The sequence below is a fragment of the Myxine glutinosa genome, chromosome 3 (assembly GCF_964187855.1).
Source record: "Myxine glutinosa chromosome 3, kmMyxGlut1.1, whole genome shotgun sequence".
Taxonomy (NCBI): Eukaryota; Metazoa; Chordata; class Myxini; order Myxiniformes; family Myxinidae; genus Myxine; species Myxine glutinosa.
Genome location: NC_136263.1, coordinates 39,978,754 through 40,000,088, shown reverse-complemented (window position 1 = coordinate 40,000,088; position 21,335 = coordinate 39,978,754). Strand labels below are relative to the sequence as shown.

The 21,335-nt window shown below is 46.3% G+C and overlaps 1 protein-coding gene across 2 annotated transcripts in view; it reads left to right on the top strand.

The window, feature by feature from the left end:
• The window catches only part of LOC137423647 (A-type potassium channel modulatory protein KCNIP2-like), a 223,387-nt gene that overhangs the window by 178,567 nt on the left and 23,485 nt on the right, over positions 1–21,335 (top strand). For both annotated transcript variants that reach the window (XM_068111007.2, XM_068111006.2), the window contains exon 2: positions 20,009–20,133. In XM_068111007.2, coding sequence (XP_067967108.1) covers positions 20,009–20,133 — 125 coding nt within the window. The remainder of the gene's footprint in view (positions 1–20,008; positions 20,134–21,335) is intronic.

The following is a 21,335-nucleotide window of genomic DNA, read 5'->3' as shown; positions in this document are numbered from 1 at the left end:
ACCCTCACAAAACCTGGCGTTCCAACGCCGTCCGTACATTCCACCAACGCTCTCCCTGTTACACACCACACCTCTCGCGCACACCTCGGTCCACACCTCTCCTCCGTTACGTCCTCCGTAACACTCACCATGGGCGTGCACTCTTGCATCCACCCACTAACGTGCTCACATGGGCTCTCCCACACCCGCGCTACCACCAACTCAGGTGTGCTTCCTCGCACACGTTCCACCACCACCTTACTCTCCGTGTCACACTTCGTACACCCCGACATGCATTCTCGCTCGCACTCGGTTTCACACTCGTGCTCCGATGTGCCCTCTCGCACCTGCGCCATCACCAACTCACTATTCGTGTTACACTCCGTACACCCCGACGTGCATTCTCGCTCGCACTCGGTATCACACTCGCGCTTCGTAACACGCTCACCCCTTGACGCACACTTTTTTTCCACACGCGTGCCATTTCCACTCACACGGGACCCTTCACCAACGCCCGGATGCTTCCTCGATCCCAAGCGCGCGACAATTCTTTTGTCGCTAAACATCCTCCTGCAAAATCTACCCGCACAATATACAGCACGACTCACCTGGGGGATCCTTTTATCCACGCGCACCTGCAAACTTCCATTCGGGTTAAGCACAGCATCGTGATGTGAGCAGGGACTTTGCACATTTTCCATTTCTCCCTGCAATTCCCAGGCTACCTCCGTCATCTCTTCAATTTCAATGCCCACTTCCGCTTTTTCTTTACTCACCTCGACGACCGCTGGCTTTAATAAAACACCCTCTACCTCATCGGTCGCCGGCTTTTCCAAACCCCGTGTCGCGATTTCTACCCCCGTCATTGTACCCGTGCTTTTCTCAACTTCGTCCAACCAGTGCTTCTCGACCCGCGTTACCTCGTCGTGCACCCCTGGGACCCTTTCACCCAACTTGCGGTCTCTGTCCCTCTGCTCCCTTTCCTCCCTATCGGCCCTCATTCCGTTCGTTATTTCTTCAATTTGGTTACTCAATTTCTCCCCCTCTATTCTCAGCATCTCGGTGAATTGCGCCATGAAGTCCCCCACATCAAAGCCCGCTGGTAGTGGTACGGTCACGGGCGCGGCAAAATTTGGTGCCGCTGTAACCACGTGCGCGAGAGCGCCATTTTGTGCACCTGATACCCCCTCAACCACACCTTCTTTACTCTCCTCCACCACTTTTCCCACTTCTTCCCTGGGGTCCTGGGTCGATTCTACCCCGTCTATCTCTCCCACCGGCATCCCGTCGCCTTGACCAGCCATGGCGCGATTTCAAAATTCGGGTTTTGTAAAACAAAAGCAATTTCGGTATTCTGTAATTTTGAGCGTGTTAAGCGCGCTTCGGATCCAATCCCACTTCCCGACACCAATTGTTACTGATCGGGGTTTAGATGTTACTTGCCGAGCGAAGGCTCCGCGACCGAACAGTTGTTCCCCGACTCACCCGATTCACCCAGAACTTTGGCCGTATCGCACCGCAGCTGCCCAATCTGGGAAAAGACTAAAACGACGAAATGCAAAGAGGAAAAGGAATAAGACGAGAAGACGGACAGAAGAGTAATTGGATTTATTGTACACACACAAGCAAAAAGGAGCAATCAAGTTTATTTACAACACATAAGACGCAGGTGACACAGTGCAAATACTAGCTTATACAGACTTAATTAACCCAGGGACAGAACAAACAAAACAAACTCACGTACACAAGAAGGGTGGAAAGGCAGGAGGTGGATGGCTGGAGGGAGAGGAAGGTCCAAGGGGGTCCTGCAGCACGATCGGCGCATTTAGCAGCCGCCGTTCCTTCACGGCCTTGCTCAAAACCGCCGTCCAGGCCCCAAGTGGCTGTTGTGGCTGCTGTGGACGTCGCGTGCTTTCCCAGGACTTGTCCGACTCGTCTGGTCCAAACCCTCAACTCTTTCTTGGTCCACTCACTCTTTACCACCGACTCCTCACCGCAACCAACGCAACCAACTGACCACCACCACCGACTCCTCACCGCAACCAACGCAACCAACTGACCACCGACTCCACTGACTGACTCTGACTCCCTGACTCACTCTCGCATGCCACTTGCGTGCGCGCCTTTATAGTGCCTCTAGCGATCAAGCCGCCGGCCTTCAGGACACGCCCATCGGTGTGCTCACCTCGGCCCTGGTTGGTCATGCGACCCTCTGGCTCCGCCCTTGATGACGACGGGCAGGCACGCCTTTCTTCTCCGACCCGAGCGCTTGTTCAATGGTGGTTTTGGAGGGGAGGTAATTGGCAATCGAGGCTCGGCAATGACGAAAGGGGATGTGAAAGGAAATGGAGATGTTGGGGATGGGAATGAAAGGGGATCTATTCTCTTTCACTGGTGCAATGGAGTACTTCAATTAATGGGAGACACAGCCTTACTCTAAAACACAGAATAAGATATAACTATCAAACAGGGGTATTCTATTATTTGGCTGACGTGTATGCTTGTGGACTAATTATGGGATGCCCTTTCACCTTTACACAGCTCCGGAGGCAGGGGGCGCAGCATAAACAATAATAATAATAATAAAGCACACAATCAAAAAAATATACAGTCCTCATATCCGCAACACTGCACCCTCCTCCCCTTAGGCACGGCCCGGGCCTACAACTTTTATTTAGTGTGACACATAGGTGTAGTTCCCTTTACTTTTAACCTGACCCTGAGTGCGACAGTTTTAAAACATAAATAAATGCGTCCCGCTGCTCCATTGCACCCTGCCTAACAGACTTACGCCCACAGTTAACCGAATTGCGGAATGGTCTTCAAACTACACACTGACGGTGGGAAGCATTATTTACAATGACGCTATTTTTATTTACAAAACTAACCCAGGACCTGTGATTGTTCTTTCTGGGGGGGAGAGACAGTCTGCTCTGCATCGACTCACCATTAAAGCACCCAAAAACGCACCAATACAAGCACCCTCAAGCACCAATCGGTGCAGTCACCATAGTTCATCAGTGTTCAATGCATGTTCAATAAAAATAAAATCAACAACCCTTAACCCTGCAGGTGATCTCTTGCTCTTCGGCTCCCTCTGCTGGTTATTATTATTTGGTCTTCCAGATGTTGTCATTCTTTTGCTTTGCTTACTGGCGGCCTATTTGTATTAAAACTTGCACCCAATGTGTCCATTTTTATTTATTTTATTTATGGCCCACAGGGCCGACTATGTGTGGTTCACCTGTGGGGCATCGGTGCCCTGTGGCCAAGGGTCCGCCAGCAAGATTTCGGGCCCTCATGGCCGGTTCCAGCAGAGGGGCCATGCCCCAACCCATGGGGTCCATAAGTGGTGCTCGGCCACAGGCATGTGGTCCATAATGTGGTGCATCGATGCAGACAGCTGGTTCTGGGAATTTCGGGCGCACAATGGCCGACCCACGCACGCTCCCCTCGGCGCCCCATGGCGCACAGGTCATGTGGGAGACAAAAAGAGACAATTGAGCGAGGGGTAAGGTCACAAGGGTACACATCAATAAGGCAATGCAAGGCGAAATGCGTACGGAGGGCGAAGTGAGAAAGCTCGTCCCTACCGTACGTCACCCCCCTGTCACCTACACTACCCTTGCCCTTACCCCATATTTACAAAATCTACCCATTTACAAATTCGTCACTACTGTCACGTCTTCCCCATATTTCTCCTATACCAAATTCGTCACCACAATCCCTCTATCCAAAATTTGCCATCACCAAATTCAACATCAATCCTCATAAGGAGGAAGAGATGGAACATCAAAGCACAATGTCACACCCACGTCATGATGCATCTCACAATCCAAACATTTGCATCATAAAAAATAATCAAAACATGGCATGGTGTGGAGTACCTGTCACCTCAGGTGAGTGGATGCAGATGGTGCGAGGAGACTTCATCCTAACTACTTTCTAAATGACATTAACACACTTTACACTACCCGGGGTCTTTCCCTGCCAATCCATTGGCCACTTACACTATGGGTTCTAAAAACCAAATTCCCATTGACCAAACTGTGGTGCTTCTCAATTTGGGGTCTCACTCCCCCGATTCATCTCCCGGTGCCCTCGCACAATTTCTGGGCTGCGACGTGTAGCTCTCCCAGCAGGTCTACCCACCTGCACACCTCCACCACTGCAGTTGCCACCCGAGCTTACCTAGCTCCTCACCCTAACCTAACTAACTGGGGAAAGCCCCTCCTGGCTCTGTCACCCCACTCGGTGCCCTCTGGCACTGGGCTACCCGGGTCCGTCCTCCGGATCCTCGGGCCCCATCCACAACAACTACTACCGGCTCCCAGAGCCCACCTGCCGCCTCACCTGGCCGACATCCTCACAGTGGTGGAGCGCCCAACCAACTACACACACTAACAGGCTACACGCCCAGCCATTTCCACAACACTAATGCACCCATCCAAAGACCATTCTTTCACCCGCACCACAGATGCCAATATCCAACCACAATTTACCTGTACCCTCTACCTAACACTTACACTACCCGCCCCGGGTATCCGTGATGGGGGTCCACTCTTCCCCCATTCACACCTTCGCACCATCCACTCCACTCCACAATTTCCACCATACTCACTCCACGACCATCCATTCCAATACTCCATTTATTCCACACTACCATTTATTCCACACAGCCACATACACCTGTTGTCGCACACCTGTGCAATCACCTGGTGCCACCTGCACCCTCCTCCTCTTCCTGGACCATTTGGTCAACACAACACGCAATCACCACTACTCCCTCATACACTGCTCCACACACCTGTTCAGTTGCACACCTGTGCAATCACACCTGTTCAATCACACCTGTTCAATCCTCAAACACACGGCATCATCTCATCTAACTACTCCCCTCTGAAACTTGCGCTTCCCAGTCGTCCCTTTAAACTATTGCGCTCCCACGTCATTATCATCCACACTAAACTACCTGCGTCCCCACTACAGGTATCAGTCACTAACTAATCTTAACGTTACCTAATGTCATCTTCGCTAGATCCCTACACACAATATCCTAACCCACCCGGGCTAGTTTTCACTGCCATCAACCCCATAACCTAGTGCTCCTTTGCCCCCCCCTTACTGTGAGGGATGGTGGATTTGCCATCCCTCCACATCGGGGAGGTCCCACTATCAATTTTGCACATCCAAATTCCACAAATCAAAAATTTTCCATTTACTGCCAATTCTACCCACTATTATAAATTTCGTATCAAATCACTACCACTATCACTATCACCATCATCACAGTCCACTATATCCTAGCCTCGGTGCGTCGTGACATCATTAAACTCGGTTCGTAAAGCCGAGCAATGAATTCGGGTGGTTTGGTCACCTGCAGGTTGAATCCGTCCGGCTTTCGGTTCAAGGGAGGTGGTTTGGTTGGGCCGAGATTCCACGCACCATCTCGGCGAGGCACCTTGCGGTCCCGGGCCCGATGGCTCAATCTCCCCCGGTCGGAACCCCGTCCCCACGAGGGGGCACCGTTCCGCTTCCTCCCACTCGCCCTTGAACCGGACCGGTCGCCTCGCCCGCCAAGGCCCGGACTCGACCGTGCGGGGCGGGGCCAAGCCCGAATCGGCAATGACGCTTCGAAGAGAAGCGACGCAGCATCGATCCGCGCCGGGCCTCGCACCCAACAAAGCACACCGCGCCCCGAGTGCTCGCATCGGCTATCCGTCGCCCTAACCACTAACCCGGTTACCGTCGATGCTTCACTTGCATGCTCACACGCATACGCTACCCCTTTCACCCTCACAAAACCTGGCGTTCCAACGCCGTCCGTACATTCCACCAACGCTCTCCCTGTTACACACCACACCTCTCGCGCACACCTCGGTCCACACCTCTCCTCCGTTACGTCCTCCGTAACACTCACCATGGGCGTGCACTCTTGCATCCACCCACTAACGTGCTCACATGGGCTCTCCCACACCCGCGCTACCACCAACTCAGGTGTGCTTCCTCGCACACGTTCCACCACCACCTTACTCTCCGTGTCACACTTCGTACACCCCGACATGCATTCTCGCTCGCACTCGGTTTCACACTCGTGCTCCGATGTGCCCTCTCGCACCTGCGCCATCACCAACTCACTATTCGTGTTACACTCCGTACACCCCGACGTGCATTCTCGCTCGCACTCGGTATCACACTCGCGCTTCGTAACACGCTCACCCCTTGACGCACACTTTTTTTCCACACGCGTGCCATTTCCACTCACACGGGACCCTTCACCAACGCCCGGATGCTTCCTCGATCCCAAGCGCGCGACAATTCTTTTGTCGCTAAACATCCTCCTGCAAAATCTACCCGCACAATATACAGCACGACTCACCTGGGGGATCCTTTTATCCACGCGCACCTGCAAACTTCCATTCGGGTTAAGCACAGCATCGTGATGTGAGCAGGGACTTTGCACATTTTCCATTTCTCCCTGCAATTCCCAGGCTACCTCCGTCATCTCTTCAATTTCAATGCCCACTTCCGCTTTTTCTTTACTCACCTCGGCGACCGCTGGCTTTAATAAAACACCCTCTACCTCATCGGTCGCCGGCGTTTCCAAACCCCGTGTCGCGATTTCTACCCCCGTCATTGTACCCGTGCTTTTCTCAACTTCGTCCAACCAGTGCTTCTCGACCCGCGTTACCTCGTCGTGCACCCCTGGGACCCTTTCACCCAACTTGCGGTCTCTGTCCCTCTGCTCCCTTTCCTCCCTATCGGCCCTCATTCCGTTCGTTATTTCTTCAATTTGGTTACTCAATTTCTCCCCCTCTATTCTCAGCATCTCGGTGAATTGCGCCATGAAGTCCCCCACATCAAAGCCCGCTGGTAGTGGTACGGTCACGGGCGCGGCAAAATTTGGTGCCGCTGTAACCACGTGCGCGAGAGCGCCATTTTGTGCACCTGATACCCCCTCAACCACACCTTCTTTACTCTCCTCCACCACTTTTCCCACTTCTTCCCTGGGGTCCTGGGTCGATTCTACCCCGTCTATCTCTCCCACCGGCATCCCGTCGCCTTGACCAGCCATGGCGCGATTTCAAAATTCGGGTTTTGTAAAACAAAAGCAATTTCGGTATTCTGTAATTTTGAGCGTGTTAAGCGCGCTTCGGATCCAATCCCACTTCCCGACACCAATTGTTACTGATCGGGGTTTAGATGTTACTTGCCGAGCGAAGGCTCCGCGACCGAACAGTTGTTCCCCGACTCACCCGATTCCCCCAGAACTTTGGCCGTATCGCACCGCAGCTGCCCAATCTGGGAAAAGACTAAAACGACGAATGCAAAGAGGAAAAGGAATAAGACGAGAAGACGGACAGAAGAGTAATTGGATTTATTGTACACACACAAGCAAAAAGGAGCAATCAAGTTTATTTACAACACATAAGACGCAGGTGACACAGTGCAAATACTAGCTTATACAGACTTAATTAACCCAGGGACAGAACAAACAAAACAAACTCACGTACACAAGAAGGGTGGAAAGGCAGGAGGTGGATGGCTGGAGGGAGAGGAAGGTCCAAGGGGGTCCTGCAGCACGATCGGCGCGTTTAGCAGCCGCCGTTCCTTCACGGCCTTGCTCAAAACCGCCGTCCAGGCCCCAAGTGGCTGTTGTGGCTGCTGTGGACGTCGCGTGCTTTCCCAGGACTTGTCCGACTCATCTGGTCCAAACCCTCAACTCTTTCTTGGTCCACTCACTCTTTACCACCGACTCCTCACCGCAACCAACGCAACCAACTGACCACCACCACCGACTCCTCACCGCAACCAACGCAACCAACTGACCACCGACTCCACTGACTGACTCTGACTCCCTGACTCACTCTCGCACGCCACTTGCGTGCGCGCCTTTATAGTGCCTCTAGCGATCAAGCCGCCGGCCTTCAGGACACGCCCATCGGTGTGCTCACCTCGGCCCTGGTTGGTCATGCGACCCTCTGGCTCCGCCCTTGATGACGACGGGCAGGCACGCCTTTCTTCTCCGACCCGAGCGCTTGTTCAATGGTGGTTTTGGAGGGGAGGTAATTGGCAATCGAGGCTCGGCAATGACGAAAGGGGATGTGAAAGGAAATGGAGATGTTGGGGATGGGAATGAAAGGGGATCTATTCTCTTTCACTGGTGCAATGGAGTATTTCAATTAATGGGAGACACAGCCTTACTCTAAAACACAGAATAAGATATAACTATCAAACAGGGGTATTCTATTATTTGGCTGACGTGTATGCTTGTGGACTAATTATGGGATGCCCTTTCACCTTTACACAGCTCCGGAGGCAGGGGGCGCAGCATAAACAATAATAATAATAATAAAGCACACAATCAAAAAAATATACAGTCCTCATATCCGCAACAATATATATATATATATATATATATATATATATGTATATATATATATATATTATATATATATATATATATACAGACTTGGCATTTAATATGGAATTTTTTTTTGTGGGGGTGAACCTACTTTTCAAGATGACTTAGAACCAAAAATTCATGAGAATTATGTTGAAATTATTCTAGATTTTGTTAATGTGACCTTTAAAAGAAACAAAAACCACATTTGACATTTTGAAGTAAATAAATGGATCCTTGAAAGGGATGTAAACTGATATCGAACTCAATTCATGGACAGTACTGTGTTAAACTTCTGTACGTTTTCCAGAAGTATCTCTTTATTTTGCACATTAGCCAAAAAAAATTTCAACAAAAACAAAAGTTAAATTATGACTGGGATTACGGACAGTAAAATTACAGTTCAGTACTTTGTGTAACCCCCACGAGCATTCAGGAGAGCATGTACACGTCGAGGCATGCTGTTCACGAGATTTGCCAAGGTTTGGACAGGAATCGCTTGCCATGCAGTGACAATAGCCTGCTGCAATTCACGCACAGAGGTCGGCTGCTGGTCCAAGGGGTCGATTTGATGCGTTAATTCTGCCCACAAGTTCTCTATCGGATTCATAACCGGGGACATGGCAGGCCACTCCATATGCTCTACACCACGGTCAGCAAGAAAGTGTTGGATCATGCGAGCACGATGAGGCCATGCATTGTCATCTTGGAAGACAAAGTTTCCTCGAAAGGCTGCACGAGCAAATGGAAGCAATGTTTCTTCCAGAATGGCCCTGTACTTAAACTGGTTCAGGTTTTCATTCAGAACAACCAGGTCAGTTTTGCCCCCTGTATGAAAAGCAGCCGAAACGGTCACCCCACCACCTCCAGCTTGGACTATTGGCACTATACAATCTTCGTTGTAGGCTTCATGAACTTGTCTGTGCACTCGGACATGGCCATCTTGACGATAGACCAGAAATCAAGACTCGTCACTGAAGATCACGTGATTCCAGTGTCCTGGCTGCCATTGACGGTGCTCTCTGGCCCACTGCAATCGGCGCTGGCGGTGTTGTCTTGTCAGGCGTGGCTTTCTCAGGGGACGCCTGGCAGGATAGCCTGCTTGAACCAGTCGTTGGTTGACTAGCCTTCTGGATACAGTCACATTTGTCAGTTGCTGCCACTCAGCCCTAAGCCGATTAGCTGACTTGGTACGGCCATTGCGGACTAACCGGTGCAGCTGGAAATCATCCCTCCTTGTGGTTCTGCGGGGATGTCCTGGCCTCGATATTGGAGTAGGGACACCCCTCTGAGCATTTCGTTTCGGGATCTTTGACACCTGACCTTGAGTGATGCCATACTGCCGAGCAATAGCACGCTGTTTCAAGCCGGAATTTCGTAAAGCCACCACTCCATGACAAACAGCATTGTCGAGTTGACGGACCATCTCCAGAGGAAGCAGCAATAACTTTTGTAGATGTGCAGCAGTTGTTTTCCACTAATACAGAACGCAACAACCCTTATTATATACCCGATTGTGAAGCCAATCGTCAAATGTACCTGTCCGTACATTTTGTCATGCCACCTGTGATTTCATCCTGTTATTGACTTCTTGCTGCGACAGACAATCAGTGACATGGTTCTTTTAACAAATAAATCACCGAAGCGTAAAAGAAACTCACCAGATTGATATATGCAGTTCAGAAATGTATGCAGTTCAGATAGCAGTTCAGTGATATATGCAGTTCATGTCATGCAGTTCAGAAAGTAAACCCAAGTCAAGAAGAAAAAAAATATTCCATATTAAATGCCAAGTCTGTATATATATATATATATATATATATATATATATATATATATATATATATATATATATATATATATATATATATATATATATATATATACTGAAATGCAAAAGAAACTTACCACCTTTGAAACCTTTAAATATCAACAATAACACTGCGTGTAGTAAATGTGTGAACTTATTTGTGGACAATAGTGTCCTCACTGTCAGACAAAACAGTCACGGATGGTCACTTGAACCTTCAATGGTCACTTCATAGCACAGCTGTTGAACAGCCGTTTTGACTGTCAGTGATTAGCCAAGGGGTACGGGATGATTTTAATGAGCTGCACGTGATGTCTGATATTGGCTTTAAAAAGGCCAGTGCAAAATGGGCATTTTGACCGAAACATTTGACCATTTTGACCAACTTCAAAAGGACCGAAAACGCAAAAGAAACTTACCACTTTTGAAACCTTTAAATATCAACAATAACACTGCGTGTAGTAAATGTGTGAACTTATTTGTGGACAATAGTGTCCTCACTGTCCAGACAAAACGGTCACGGATGGTCACTTGAACCTTCAATGGTCACTTCATAGCACAGCTGTTGAACAGCCGTTTTGACTGTCAGTGATTAGCCAAGGGGTACGGGATGATTTTAATGAGCTGCACGTGATGTCTTGATATTGGCTTTAAAAAGGCCAGTGCAAAATGGGCATTTCAATCAACATGCCACGATTGTCAAGGGATAAACGGCAGCGTGCCCTGGGCATGCTGCAAGGCGGACTGAGCTACCGTGAGGTGGCACGTCGCCTTGGCTGTTCACACCAGACGATATCGGCCCTGGTGGACAGAGACACCCTCCACAACTCTGCAGATGACAGACCTCGATCAGGGAGGCCAAGAGTCACCACTGCAAGGCAGGACAGGCAGATGGTCCGAAGTCACCTGCGGGATCGATTCCGTCCAGCATCCCGCACTGCGGCAGAAACTCCGGGGCATGCAAACCACGGATCTCCAATGATACTGCACGAAGACGACTGCATGACTATGGTCTGACTGCCAGAAGACCATACAGAGGCCCCGTGATGATGGCTGCCCATCGCCGCAACCGACAGAGATGGTGCCAGCAGCATCAGCGGTGGACCTTGGCGCAGTGGAACGAGGTCGCTTTCAGCAATGAGTCAAGGTTCTGTGTGGACAGTCCTGATGGGCGTGAGCGTGTCTGGAGAAGAACTGGTGAGCGATATGCCGATTGTTGCGTGCGTCAAGCCAACAGGTGGGGTGGCCCAAGTGTGATGGTGTGGGCCGCCATATCAGGCCGGTACAGGCGCCACTGGTGGTTGTGGATGGGAATCTTAACACCCAGCGGTATGTGGATAACATCCTGCGACCTCATCTGCTGCCATTCCTGCTAGACCACCCAGAACTGAGAACCTTTCAGCATGACAACGCTCGTCCCCATGCTGCTCGCTTTACCACTGCATTTCTCCAAGGCGAGAACATCAACACCATGCAGTGGCCTGCGTTCTCCCCTGACCTGAATCCCATAGAGCACCTGTGGGATGAGCTTGGGAGACGCGTAGTTGGCAGGGCCAGGACATGGGCAGAGCTGCTTCAGACATTGAGGACTGAGTGGGACAGAATCCAGCAGCAATCCATCCAAAGACTGGTAGGCAGTATACGCCGACGATGCACTGCCTGTATCCAAAACAATGGTGGCCACACACGCTATTGAAAGGGGACTGACATTGCACCCTGTGCTGTTCTGTACTGTAGAACAAACTGATGAGATGGTGTAGCTTGGTCAAAAACTTGACATGTCATCAATAAAATGCCAATGTTTCAATTAGCAATTGTTGGTTTGTTTTATTTTGAACTGTTACAATTTTATTACATTTCAAACAAGTGATAAGTTTCTTTTGCGTTTTCGGTCTTTTTGAAGTTGGTCAAAATGGTCAAATTTTTTGGTCAAAATGCCCATTTTGCACTGGCCTTTTTAAAGCCAATATCAAGACATCACGTGCAGCTCATTAAAATCATCCCGTACCCCTTGGCTAATCACTGGCAGTCAAAACGGCTGTTCAACAGCTGTGCAATGAAGTGACCATTGAAGGTTCAAGTGACCATCCATGACTGTTTTGTCTGACAGTGAGGACACTATTGTCCACAAATAAGTTCACACATTTACTACACACAGTGTTATTGTTGATATTTAAAGGTTTCAAAGGTGGTAAGTTTCTTTTGCGTTTCAGTATATATATATATATATATATATATATATATATAACTGTAAGAAATAGTAGAAACTCCAAAGTACGAGCAGGGCGTCTCATTTGTATTGAATATATAATCGTTAGATTAAATAAGACGCTGACGTAGCTACGTCCGCGTCTTATTTAATCTAACGATTATATATATATATATATATATATATATATATATATATATATATATATATATATTGTTACGTGCCCCTCCCCAAACCCCGGTCACGGTGTACCTCCGAGCCACGAGAGGAGTCACGGCAGAAAGATGTGTTATTCTGTATGTCAAAGATCAATGGTGAAACCACACCAATTGTTACCAACAAACATGTATTGTATTAAGATCACACAAGAATAGCAGTACAAAAAACAATAGTAATCAATTATACAACAAATATATCATTCCTATGATGGTACCATCAGTTTCGTACAATATAACTCACTGTGCTCCAAGTGAGCGAAAAGAACATCCCCAATGTCTCTATCCCGGCTTCAAGCCAAAGTTTATCCATGCTCCAGTGATCGTCAGAACGATGTCGAATCGAGACCAGAATCCCGTTCGGTTGACAGTGACAGTCACGCTGCCAAAGATGCGTAAAGGTGCCCTCAAGGCGACTGGGAAATCACCCCTTTGGATATGGATGTTCAACGGCTCCCTTTACGGCAAACCACAAATTTCCACTCAAAATCCACGTTACACACACACACCAGCTTAACTTCTGGATGCGGTGAAATGGTTGAAGCGAGGCAAAGAGCCCAGAGTGATGCGAAATCAGGCGCGAGACAAAAACGGCCAACGGGCCACTTCTCGAGGCGCAGCTGCCCTCAAACAACGATTCTCTTCGGAATCAACCGCAAAACTGACACGCAGGTTGATCTGTCACAGCAATAACAACTCTGTCGCAGGAATCCCTTTCCCGGGAAACCCGAAGTTCACTCATGACCCTCGTTCGCCAACGTTTGTTCAAGACCTCGAAACAGCTCGGCTTCTTGTCAGACTCACTCGCTCCGCCTCCTTTTCCTCTTCTTCCTCTTCTTCCTTTTCGGCTTCGTCCGGTTCCGGTTTCTTATGAAACATTAACTTTTTTTACCTTTTGAAAATAGTAATCTCTATTTCACTTAAACGACAACAATAGTAGTACATGCAACCAAAAATGTTTACAGTGGATGAGAACCACAACAACGGAAGTGACGAATCCGTAACAATATATGTATGTATATACAGACTTGGCATTTAATATGGAATTTTTTTTTCTTTCTTGAATTGGGTTTACTTTCTTAACTCAGTATATCAATCTGGTGAGTTTCTTTTACACTTTGGTGATTTATTTGTTAAAAGAACCATGTCACTGATTGTCTGTCGCAGCAAGAAGTCAACAACAGGATTATATCACAGGTGGTGTGGCAAAATGTACGGACAGGTGCATTTGATGATTGGCTTCACAGTCGAGTATACAAGGGTTGTTGCGTTCTCTATCAGTGGAAAACAACTGCTGCACGTCTCCAAAAGTTATTGCCGCTTCCTCTGGAGATGGTCCGTCAACTCGACAATGCTGTTTGTCATGGAGTGGTGGCTTTACGAAATTATGGCATGAAACAGCGTGCTATTGCTCGGCAGTTTGGCATCACTCAAGGTCAGGTGTCAAAGATCCTGAAACGAAATGTTCAGAGGGGTGTCCCTACTCCAATACCGAGGCCAGGACGTCCCCGCAGAACCACAACGAGGGATGATCGCCAGCTGCACCGGTTAGTCTGCAATGGCGTACCAAGTCAGCTAATTGGCTTAGGGCTGAGTGGCAGCAACTGACAAATGTGCCTGTATCCAGAAGGCTCGTCAACCAACGACTGGTTCAAACAGGCTATCGTGCCAGGCGTCCCCTGAGAAAGCCACACCTGACCAGACAACACCGCCAGCGCCGATTGCAGTGGGCCAGAGAGCACCGTCAATGGCAGCCAGGACACTGGAATCACGTGATCTTCAGTGACGAGTCTAGATTTCTGGTCTATCGTCAAGATGGCCGCGTCCGAGTGTGCAGACAAATGCATGAAGCCTACAACAAAGATTGTATAGTGCCAAGAGTCCAAGCTGGAGGTGGTGGGGTGACCGTTTGGGCTGCTTTTCATGCAGGGGGCAAAACTGACCTGGTTGTTCTGAATGGAAACCTGAACCAGTTCAAGTACAGGGCCATTCTGGAAGAAACATTGCTTCCATTTTCTCGTGCAGCCTTTCGAGGAAACTTTGTCTTCCAAGATGACAATGCACGGCCTCATCGTGCTCGCATGATCCAACACTTTCTTGCTGACCGTGGTGTAGAGCATATGGAGTGGCCTGCCATGTCCCCAGATATGAATCCGATAGAGAACTTGTGGGCAGAATTAAGGCGTCAAATCGACCACTTGGACCAGCAGCCGACCACTGTGCGTGATTTGCAGCAGGCTATTGTCACTGCATGGCAAGCGATTCCTGTCCAAACCTTGGCAAATCTCGTGAACAGCATGCCTCAACGTGTACGTGCTCTCCTGAATGCTCGTGGGGGTTACACGAAGTACTGAACATGTAATTTTACTGTCCGTAATTCCAGTCGTAATTTAACTTTTGTTTTTGTTAAGAAAAATTTTGGCTAATGTGCAAAATAAAGAGATACTTCTGGGAAACGTACAGAAGTTTAACACAGTACTGTCCATGAATTGAGTTCGATATCAGTTTACATCACTTTCAAGGATCAATTTATTTGTTTCGAAATGTCAAATGTGGTTTTTGTTTCTTTTAAAGGTCACATTAACAAAATCTAGAATAATTTCAACATAATTCCAATGAACTTTTGGTTCTAAGACATCTTGAAAAGTAAGTTCACCCCCACAAAAATATATTCCATATTAAATGCCAAGTCTGTATATATATATATATATATATATATATATATATATATATATATATATATATATCAGTCACTATGCGACCTTCATATCATCAGTGGAGAACCGCCAGCAAGGTGTCCCATACAGCTGCTGCTGCACCTTGCTGGGAGCGATAAGCACCGCCTGCCACGTGGTGACGTTATCTCTGGTATCCACTCATCATATGGAGTCGACCTGTCAATATATATATGGTCGACTCATCATATATATGGATATATATATATATATATATATATATATATATATTACTTGATATATATATATATAGTGGTTTTAAATTGTGTTGGTGGTCTGAAGGGTCTTAAAGGGTATTGGTGTTGTAAAGGGTCTTGATATATATATATATATATATATATATATATATATATATATATATATATATATTACTTGTTATATATATATAGTGGTTTTAAATTGTGTTGGTGGTCTGAAGGGTCTTAAAGGGTATTGGTGTTCTAAAGGGTCTTGATATATGTATATATATATATATATGTATATATATATATATATATATATATATATATATATATATATATATATATATATATATATGTATATATGTATATATATATATATATATATATGTATATATATATATATATATATATATATATATATATATATATATATATATATATATATATATATATATATATATATATATATATATACTGGACCAATATGGCAAGACTTAATATTTCAATAGTTTACTCTTCCTCTGGTCTAACCTCGTAATATTGCACTTAAGTGATGTATTTACCTGTGCTTTTATATTGACAAGGTTGTAACACCAGTGTATCGAGTCATTGTTTGCTCTCTGGCTTCGCAGGATTTGTTTATCCTAAAGCTCAACCTCAATGCTCCTTGTGGTTGATTACCTACTTATGGAGTGCTGGGGGAAGACTCACCCTTTACAATCAGTATACCGCCATATTGTCTTCCTCCATTCTTAGCTGTCCTCCTTTCTGCCGTCATTGGCATACACACAAACACACACACACACACTATATATATATATATATATATATATATATATATATATATATATATATATATATATATATATATATATATATTATATATACATACAATTCTTTCAGAAAGTATTCACACCCTTCGACATTTTTCACATTTTGTTGTGTTGCAGCCTGAATTTAAAATGGCTTAAATTGAGATTTTTTTGTCACTGATCGTCACATAGTACCCTATAATGTAAAAACAATTTTTGCAAGAATTTCTTACAAAATAATTGTCTAAAGGGGTCTAAAGGGTCCTAAAATGTATTAAAAGGATCTCAATGTCAAAGGGGTCTACATGTCATTAAAAGGTGTGAAGGTCTAGAGGTCTAAAGGGTAGAAATGAGTCAAATTGTCTTTGGGGTTTTAAATTGTGTTGATGGGCCTTTTTTTTTTTTTTTTTTTGTATACTGAATCGAGGCTCGTGAAAGAGCTAACATTTATTTCACAAACAAATCAACCAGACAAACAAAACACACAAAAAGGGGGAGCGGAAGACAAGATGGGGAGAGAAGGGGAAGCACACAACCACAACATTTGAGAGCAGGGAGAAGTGTGGGAGGGAGTGGGCTTGGGGGCAGGAGGCGTGGGAGGGGGAGGGCGGGGGGGGAGAGGTATAAAACACAAGAGGACCGAAATTAGCGGGGGTAGAAAAGATCAAGGTTTTGGATGGGGGAGGATAAGAGATGGTGGTGAACAGCTGTTTTAAAGACCTGGAGGGTGCAGTGGGATTGAAGAGAGTGAGGGAGTTTGTTCCAGAGGTGGGAGAAAAGAGGAATGAAGGAGTGAAGGTGAGCAGAAAGTCTTGATTTTGACAGTTTAACCATAAGAGGGTTGCAGGCAGATCTTGTGCGACCTGTAGGAATATTTGGGGGACAGAGCCCAGAGAGGGCTGGGGGAGCAAGGCCAGAGAGGAGTCGGTAGAAGACGGAAAGACCACCAACCTGCCTGCGGTGAGTGAGTGAAAGGCCCTTGGAGTTAGCTTCATCGCGGGAGATTCCAATGATTCTGAACGCTTTGGTTTCAACAGCGTGAAGACGGGCTAGGTGTGAGGCAGGAGCACCAGACCAGAGGGGAGAGCAGTATTCCATAGAGCTGCGGATGAAAGCCTTGTATGTGGTGAGGAGCTCAGGTGTGCCAAGGAAGGACTTCGCACGACGGAGGATGCCCAGTCGGCGACTGGCTTTGGAGGCCAGATTTGAAATGTGGTTTTCCCAGGAAAGATCATGGCAAATAGTGAGACCCAAAAGCTTGAGTGACAGAACTTCTTGGAGAGGATTATTCAGAAAGTGGATGGGAGGGTTTTCCAGTCGGTCTTTTCGGAGAGACATCGTAAGAGTGTGAGATTTATCAGGATTGAAAGACATGTTCCATTTGTTTGCCCAGTCTGTGATTTTGTCCAGGTCTGCAGAGAGTGAGGAGGCTGCAGACTGCCGATCTGAGGGATGAGGAATGGAGCGACAGAGAGTAGAGTCGTCAGCAAAGAGATAGAGAGGATTTTCAAGAGAGTCAGAGAGATCATTGATGAAGACCAGAAAAAGCACAGGGTTCAGAACACTACCTTGGGGAACTCCAGCCTGAACAGGAAGAGGAGATGAGAGAAACCCATTCAGGGCCACACGTTGACTACGACCAGAGAGGAAGTCCGCCAGCCATGCGTGGAGATTTCCATGGATACCAAAGGAGGAGAGTTTGGTGAGCAGAGCAGGGTGCCAGACCGTATCGAAGGCACGTGAAATGTCAAGGGAGACAGCTCTAATTTCCTGTTTGGCGTTGAGGACCTCCATCCATTGTTGAGAAAGCAGAAGCAGCATGTCCAGAGTAGAGTGACCAGGTCTGAAACCAAATTGATGATCAGAGATCAAGCCATTGGAGAAGAGGAAAGATTTCATATCTGAAGCAATGATGGATTCCATGACTTTGCTGATAATTGGGAGATGGCTGATTGGTCTGTAGTTGCTGGGATCTGTTTTTGCACCTTTTTTGTGCAAAGCGGTGATGTTGGCTGATTTCCAAGCAGATGGCAGATGACCTTGAGCAAAAGAGAGGGTGAAGAGAACAGAAAGAGGAAGTGAAAGAGCAGAAGAACATGATTTTAGGACCCGTGGGCTGATGCCGTCAGGACCAGTTGCAGAATCAGAGTCGAGGGTTGACAGAAACTTTTCCACCTTGTCAGGAGGAAAGGACACAGAGTCCAGGAGCAGCTGGGTACGACTGGGTACGGTGGGTACAGAGAGGGATTTGGTTTGGGACACAAGATTTAGAGGCAAACACAGAGTTGAGGCATTCAGCTTTTTCACGTGCGGAGTCAGCCGTTAAGCCGTTTGAGGTGAGGGAGGGGATGGAGGGGGAACAAACACCAGAAACAGATTTGACCAGACACCACCAGGATTTGGAAGAGGGAGACAGATAAGAGAGTTCGGTCTTGAGAATTGTGAGATATTGTTTCCTGGCTCTCCTGAGGGTGGACACACACTTGTTTCGGGCTTTGTGAAAGGAAATGAGATTTCCTTCCTTTGGATTTGCTTTCCAGGAGACGAAAGCAAGTTGTTTCAGGGCAACAGCCTCACCACAAGATTCCGTGTACCATGGACGGGAGGAAGGGTATGACAACTGAAGACGAGATGGGATAACTCTGTGCATGAGAGAGAGCAATTTACTTTGAAAGAAAGGGTCTTAAAGGGTATTAAAGGGTATTGGTCTGAAGGGTCTTAAAGGGTATTAGTGTTCTAAAGGGTCTTTGGGACCTGAAAGGGTGTTCGACTTATGAAGGCTCCAAAGGGTTTTAGGAAGCTTAGTAGTCTTAAGAGTCTTATGGGTCTTAGGGTCTTCATAGTATTTAAGGTCCTCGTGGTCTTAATGTGTCTTGGGGTTGTAAAGGGCTTTGGACATTTTAAAGTGTATTTGGGTTCTAAATGGTCGAATCGAATTCATACACATAATTCATACAAAACAATATTGATGATTTTAGAAATTTCCCCGAAGTTGATAACCTGTGGCCTAGTTTGACCTTTTGACCTATGTTGACCTTTTGGCCTATGTTGACCTCAAAAATACTTGGTGGTTGAATTCAGCGACCAGATATGCAAATCCTCTTCAAATCTCAAGTCAATCAGATGAAAATTGAGGATTTTAGAAATTTGACAAAGTTGGTGACCTTTGGTCTATGTTGACCTTTTGACCTCAACATCATTAGGCTTCGTGTTTATGACCAACGCAACCATTTATTGAAGTTTCGTTTTAAAATCGGTTTAAAATTGTGATCTGTAGGCTGTTGACGACCAAACAGACAGACCGAACAACTCGACCAACCAATATATTTAAAATATCTTCGATTTTCGTCAGTAACAAACAGAAGCAAATGCAACACCCTCTCCTCTGGCGAGGACAATTATATAATTTCATGGAGCAATTGGAGGACAGTGTGAATTCCTATCCATCCTTCAGAGTTCAGAAGGAAAATCAAATGTTAACTGCTGAGCGAGGAATGTATATTCTATTGATAAATTGTATATGACGTAAATATACCATCTTACATATTTAATCAAAAGCTTGGTAACAATTGGCTCGCAGAGAACACCACACTGTCCTCCGACTTCGTTTGTCATCATTAATTGTATTTATTGTGTTATCATTGTTCCTCTTGGCCTTACAGACAGTGGAGAGGATGAACTTGAACTGTCAACAGTGTGCCATCGGCCCGAGGGTTTGCAACAGCTCCTAGAACAGACCAGGTTCAGTCGGCAGGAACTGCAGATCCTTTACCGGGGCTTCAAGAATGTGTGTTTTGCGCATTTTGCATCCAAACTCCCTGAACACATCACAAACTCGACATGGCACGTTTTCATAAACGAGCCCTTGATAAATGAACAATTCCTGTTTAATGCAATACCACATTAGAAAAGTACTTACATGAATCTGACATTCAGTGGGATGCACAGTTATAGATGGGTTATGAGGACAGGAAGGTGCATTGTGATTTGGAAAGCAAAGAGGATCATAATGAAACTCTGTGAAGGTGAACTAGTCATGCACTATCAAATGTAATTGGAGAAATTAGGTAGATTTTTGTCACATTTGGAACATCACTAAAAATTAAGACAATTTATGAGCTTTTGAAGGGCAGAAATCTACTTGAGCACCATTCCCTAATCCTAACCCAAATCCTAATCCCATCCTAACCCTAATGCTAACCCCAATCCTAACCCTAACCATAACAATTGATGAGTTTCTGAAGAGCAGAAATCTACTTGAGCACCTTTCCCTAATCCTAACCCAAATCCTAATCCTAACCCTAATGCTAAACCTAATCCTAACCCTAATGCTAACCCCAATCCTAACCCTAACCATAACAATTGATGAGTTTCTGAAGAGCAGAAATCTACTTGAGCACCTTTCCCTAATCCTAACCCAAATCCTAATCCTAACCCTAATGCTAAACCTAATCCTAACCCTAATCCTAATCCTAACCCTAACCCTAACCCTAACCCTAATCGTAACCCTAATCCTAATCTTAACCCTAATCTTAACAATTGATGAGCTTCTGAAGAGCAGAAATCTACGTGAGCACCTTTCCCTAATCCTAACTCAAATCCTAATCCTAACCCTAATGCTAATCCTAAGCCTAATCCTAATCCTAATCCTAATCCTAACCCTTTCCCTCACCCTAACCCAGGAAGAAGCTTCAAAGCTAATACAAATTTTGATCTTCCTAACGATATTAAATTCACTGTGTATGGCTTTTCGCACTGATTATTACAGTCGTGCCATTTTAGTATATTCATTTTGCTTGCTATCCTAGTTTTTCCCCCGTATTTCTACCAGATTATGTACACAGAACTAATCGCTCTTCCTCCCAGCAGGACTTGATCGTATCTTTCTCTGCGATATTTCATGGGTAATAAAATTTTCCACAGCAGTTTGCCATCATTTGCAAACAAAAAGTTTCCTTTTCCCCCGCAGTCTGTGATCATGGAGTTTGT